This window comes from Olea europaea, chromosome 20 (genome assembly GCF_002742605.1).
Source record: "Olea europaea var. sylvestris chromosome 20, O_europaea_v1, whole genome shotgun sequence".
In the NCBI taxonomy this organism is placed as follows: Eukaryota; Viridiplantae; Streptophyta; class Magnoliopsida; order Lamiales; family Oleaceae; genus Olea; species Olea europaea.
In genome coordinates this window covers 11,526,081-11,530,990 of record NC_036256.1, presented here as the reverse complement: position 1 = coordinate 11,530,990, position 4,910 = coordinate 11,526,081, and the positions used below count along the sequence as shown (strand labels likewise).

The following is a 4,910-nucleotide window of genomic DNA, read 5'->3' as shown; positions in this document are numbered from 1 at the left end:
CCTAATAAACTTTCCTTTTACAACAATCAATTTAATATTAATTTTTAAAAGTATAATCTATACAAAATTTATGGCGGAACATGAAGAATGGTGCTACAAATTGAATTAGTAAAATAAAAGCAATTGAATTCAAAAAATGATTTATGAAAATGAATATATAATTTTATTGATGAATATTGAACAATCTTTTTGACTTTTTTGAGTAGTAACTTTGACTTAAATAAAAATTTGAATAGTTTACTATTCTTGAAAAGAAGATAATACAACATCGGTTCAATATCATTTTGATCCTCGGCCCTTTTCCTCATCCAGGTCAATCATAGGTCTATTTTCAAAATAATAGTAATATTATTTTATTAGAAATGTATGGTTAAAAATATGATATAAAAAAATATATTTTGGATAAAATTAAGTCCAAACACAGGCTTATTTTTTAATAATATATTTTCAAAAAAAATAAAATTTAAAAAATTTATTATTAAAAAATTGGTTCACTCCCGCAAAAGCAGAAAACAAAATGGGACAAATCAATTATGCGCCTCTGCCAATGAAATTGAACCGCGATGATATCATAGGTTCCTGAATTGTAACTTTCCCGATTCAAACCCTAACCCTAATCCTACGCGCCTAAAATGGATCCTCCGACCAAGATCGAAGACCCTCGAGCTGACGCCAATGGCGACAACAACCACGTTTCCAAGAAGCCGAAGCTTTCCTTCATATCTGAACCCGAAATTCGGCAAGAGTTTGCCCATCACAAGCCTGGCATCGCCCGTATAAATAACGGCAGCTTTGGAAGCTGCCCAGCCTCCATCATCGCTTCCCAGAAGCGATGGCAGCTCCGCTTTCTCCAGCAGCCTGACGACTTCTTTTTCAATCATCTGCAGCGGCAAATCCTCCATTCCCGCACCATTATCAAGGACCTCATCAATGCCGACCATGTGGACGAGGTGTCTATTGTCGACAATGCCACAACTGCCGCAGCCATTGTCCTTCAGAACGTTGGCTGGGCCTTTGCTGACGGCCGCTTCCAAAAGGGTGATGCTGTTGTCATGCTCCACTGTGCCTTCCAGGCCGTCAAGAAGTCTATTGAGGCTTATGTTACTCGGGCAGGGGGGTCTGTCATCGTGGTTCACTTGCCGTTTCCTGTGAATTCCAATGAAGAAATCATTGCTGAGTTTCGGAAAGGGTTGGCCAGAGGTAAGGCCAATGGTAAAAAAGTTAGGCTAGCCATAATTGATCATATAACATCCATGCCCTGTGTTGTGATTCCTGCTCGTGAGTTGGTTAAGATTTGTAGAGAAGAAGGCGTGGAGCGTGTGTTTGTAGATGCGGCTCATGCTATTGGTAGTATTCATGTAGATGTTAAGGAAATTGGAGCAGACTTTTATGTGAGTAATTTGCATAAATGGTTTTTTTGTCCACCTTCTGTGGCTTTTTTGTACTGTCGTAAATCACCTTTATCACCTGACTTGCACCATCCTGTGGTTTCACATGAATATGGGAATGGACTGGCCATAGAGAGTGCGTGGATTGGAACTCGTGACTATAGCTCTCAGCTGGTTGTTCCTGATGTTGTAGAATTCATTAATAGGTTTGAAGGGGGTCTTGAGGGAATTCAGAAGAGGAACCATGATGCAGTTGTGGAAATGGGAACAATGTTGGCTAAGGCTTGGGGAACAAATCTTGGTTCCCCTCCAGAGATGTGTCCGAGCATGGTGATGATTGGTTTACCTTCGAGATTGGAAGTCTTGAGTGACGATGATGCATTGAAGTTGAGAACACATTTGCGAGATCATTTTGGGTTGGAAGTCCCCATACATTTCCAGATGACAAGAGATGGAGAGATCAGAGCTGCTGATGGGGATGGCTGTATAACAGGTTATGTTCGGATTTCTCATCAAGTGTACAATACACTTGATGATTATGTCAGGCTAAGAGATGCAATTAATCAACTTCTCAGTGATGGAGCGGTGTGCAAGATGCTTTGAAGAGAGTGAAGAGGTACATATCCGTATCATGAACATGTAAAATTTCTCTGGATTTTGAGTATGTATTTGCTAGTTCATTTATAATTACGGCTGTCCTCTTGATTAGTTTTTTGACATTTGAACACAATCTGACATTTCTTTTTAGAATATGTATATCATATTTCATAGAACTATCTAAGACAATTTAGTCATTTATGAAGTAAAAGTTCTTTATATATGATGCTTCATAGTACCCCCCAACCACAACAAAGAACAAGGCTTTCTGCTGTTGTTGGATTATGAAGTGGAAGCTCAATATTTTTTCAACTAGTTAATTTGCAAACCGTGTGCATATGCAAGGTTTGGTGAAAGTCATGTAAATGGTTATAGTCTTATTGTAGCGACCCGGCACCCATGTCTAATCTATTAACCTACGTATTGTCTGCTCTAGGAGAACCTAGTCCATCTTAACCCTCATGGATTTTTGTCGCTTCCCTAGGATTTGAACCCCTGATCTCTCTCTTGAGAGATACTTAAGTTGAATCTTGGTAAGTTTCTTTCGAATTTTGGAAAACGTATAGAAAACCATGAGGGGAAAGAAGGTAGATGCCTTCATAAAGTGGACTATACACGTAGGAGAATAGCAGGGTACGAGGTCTGGGCCGTTACAAAAATGCACATTTTTTTGTAGCGAATTAACCTCTGTGCCCAAGCTGTCAACTTACGTACTGTTCGCTTTAGAAGAGCCTAGTCTATCTTACCCTTGATGAATTTTTGTCGCGTTCATAGGATTCAGACCTGTGATCTTTCCCTTAAGAGATATTTAAGATGAATCTTGGTATTAATTGTACAAGTAAAATTTATAGAAAATAGAACTTATTGATTGATTGAATCTCGTAACAGCATGATGTTCTAAAGTGAAATTTCTTGCTGTTAATTGTTACGATCTGTTTTGTTAATCATTCTCAGGATACAATGATCAAATCTCTAGTACAACATCACAAATGATTTCGGAACTCTCAAATGTAATCCAGAAAATAGATAAAAATATAAAATTCGAGTATGAAGAATTACTGTTATGAAAATGATAATTTTTTGATATATTTTGCTAGGGCACACATATGTTTATATAGCCATAAAGTGATAATTGTTTCCACCATAAGTTAGAGAATAGTTTCAATTTTTATGGGTTATTAATATTATCTAGTAACAGCCCAAGATCATTAAATTTATCGGCTAGTTTGACCAGTAAATAAATTCAAAATTGATTAAAATTCAATTTTTTCAAAACTCATTTTCAACCAATAATTCTTTAATAATATATATTATACGTCAACTTAAAACTTTTCCTTAATTTTTAACTACACATTATCTATCAATTATTATTTAAAAATGCATTTTTCCTTAAAATGGGACTCAAACGAGGCCTAAATAAAAAATATTATTTTAATCAAAGATGTCCAACAACCCACAGCCCCAAGGCCCAATCATAGACCTTTTAGCAATTGCGTGAAATATAAATCAAATCGTCAACCTTTGACACAAATTTATAACTTCTCACCAAATTTGGGCACTTTATCTAATTTAATTATTTCTTTCAAATAATATATTTATCATATATAAATATGTGACAATCCTTTACATGAAAGAAATATGATAAATATAAATATTATTGTGGAGTACGATAGAAATCATGTGGTCTTAGGTGTCTGTTGACTTGAAGCTTGGCTTTATATATTCTTTCGAGTTTGCTAACTGTAGAGTGTCATATGTCTTGAACTCTACAATTATGGTTACAAACTTAAACAATAGTACACACACGACTTCTAAAATAATCATCGAGTTCTCGCAGTTGTGTTTATTTTGGTTGTGAACTTTCCCAGTTTTTTTAAGTAATCTAGAGAATTAGCTTCAATTCTCATAGGAAACAGCCTCACTTTCACACTCAAATAAGAGCTTCTATAAAGGTTGCACTATATATAAATACCTCATTAAGCGACAAGTATAATAAGCATTAAGAGTATTAGCTCATCCTCTAATCAATGCAGTTAATACTATACATCTTAGGGAAGGGTTTGGAATAAATCGAATGTAGTTTTCTCACATACCACTCTAATAACTTTGTTATCTCATTGAACCTTGTCCGTGGGATCTTCAGTCACAAGGTTGGGTTTCCATTATAAGTATCTTGTTTGAATAGGTTTTAGTCCCATCCCTTCGATGTTTTCTGATTTAGCTCTCTAACTAATCCATTGGTTGATGTGTAGTACCAATTGTAGTGATTAGAGAATGAGTTATTAATATTCTTAATGCTTACGATAGTTGTTACTCAGTGCGGTGTTTGGATACAGTGTACTCTTAATAAAAGCACCTATTTGAATATGGAAATGAGGCCTCTTCTTATGAGACTTTAGGCTAATTTCCTATATCACTCAAAAAATTAGGGAAATTTATGGTTGAAATGAACTTAACTGCGAGAACTCGATGATTATTTTAGAAGTAACGTGCGTGTTTAATTGTCTTAGTTTGCAACTATAATTGTAGAGTTTAAGATATAGGTCACTTTATAGTTAACAAACTTGATAGAATATACAAAACCAAAATTTAATTCGATGGACACCTAAGTCTGTATGATTTCTACTATACTCTAAAATAATATTTATATTTATGATATTTCTTTCGTCTGGGGGATTGTTAGATATTTATATATTTTTTGAAAGAAATAACTTGATTAGATAAAGTGCCCAATTGGTGAAAGTTTGAAATTTTTGTGGGAGGTCAGTGATTCGATTCACATTCCATGTAATTATTAAAAGGTGCCTGGGCTCTTAGGCTTCTTTGATTAAGATAATATTTTTTATTTATTTTAGTCATTTTTGGATTTATTTATTGGGTCAAACTAGCCAGTATATAAAATGATTATTGTGCTGATACCGGATG

General features: G+C 35.0%; 1 protein-coding gene across 2 annotated transcripts in view; it reads left to right on the top strand.

Annotated features, from left to right (window-relative positions):
* Positions 1–517: 517 nt before the first annotated feature.
* LOC111369624 (L-cysteine desulfhydrase) overlaps positions 518–4,910 on the top strand; it is a 16,717-nt gene continuing 12,324 nt past the window's right edge. Inside the window, exon 1 of one of the 2 annotated variants that reach the window (XM_022991210.1) lies at positions 518–2,027. In XM_022991210.1, the coding sequence (XP_022846978.1) occupies positions 633–1,991 (1,359 nt within the window). In that variant the 5' untranslated portion in view covers positions 518–632 and the 3' untranslated portion in view covers positions 1,992–2,027. The remainder of the gene's footprint in view (positions 2,028–4,910) is intronic. The other variant, XM_022991209.1, reaches the window with a different exon arrangement.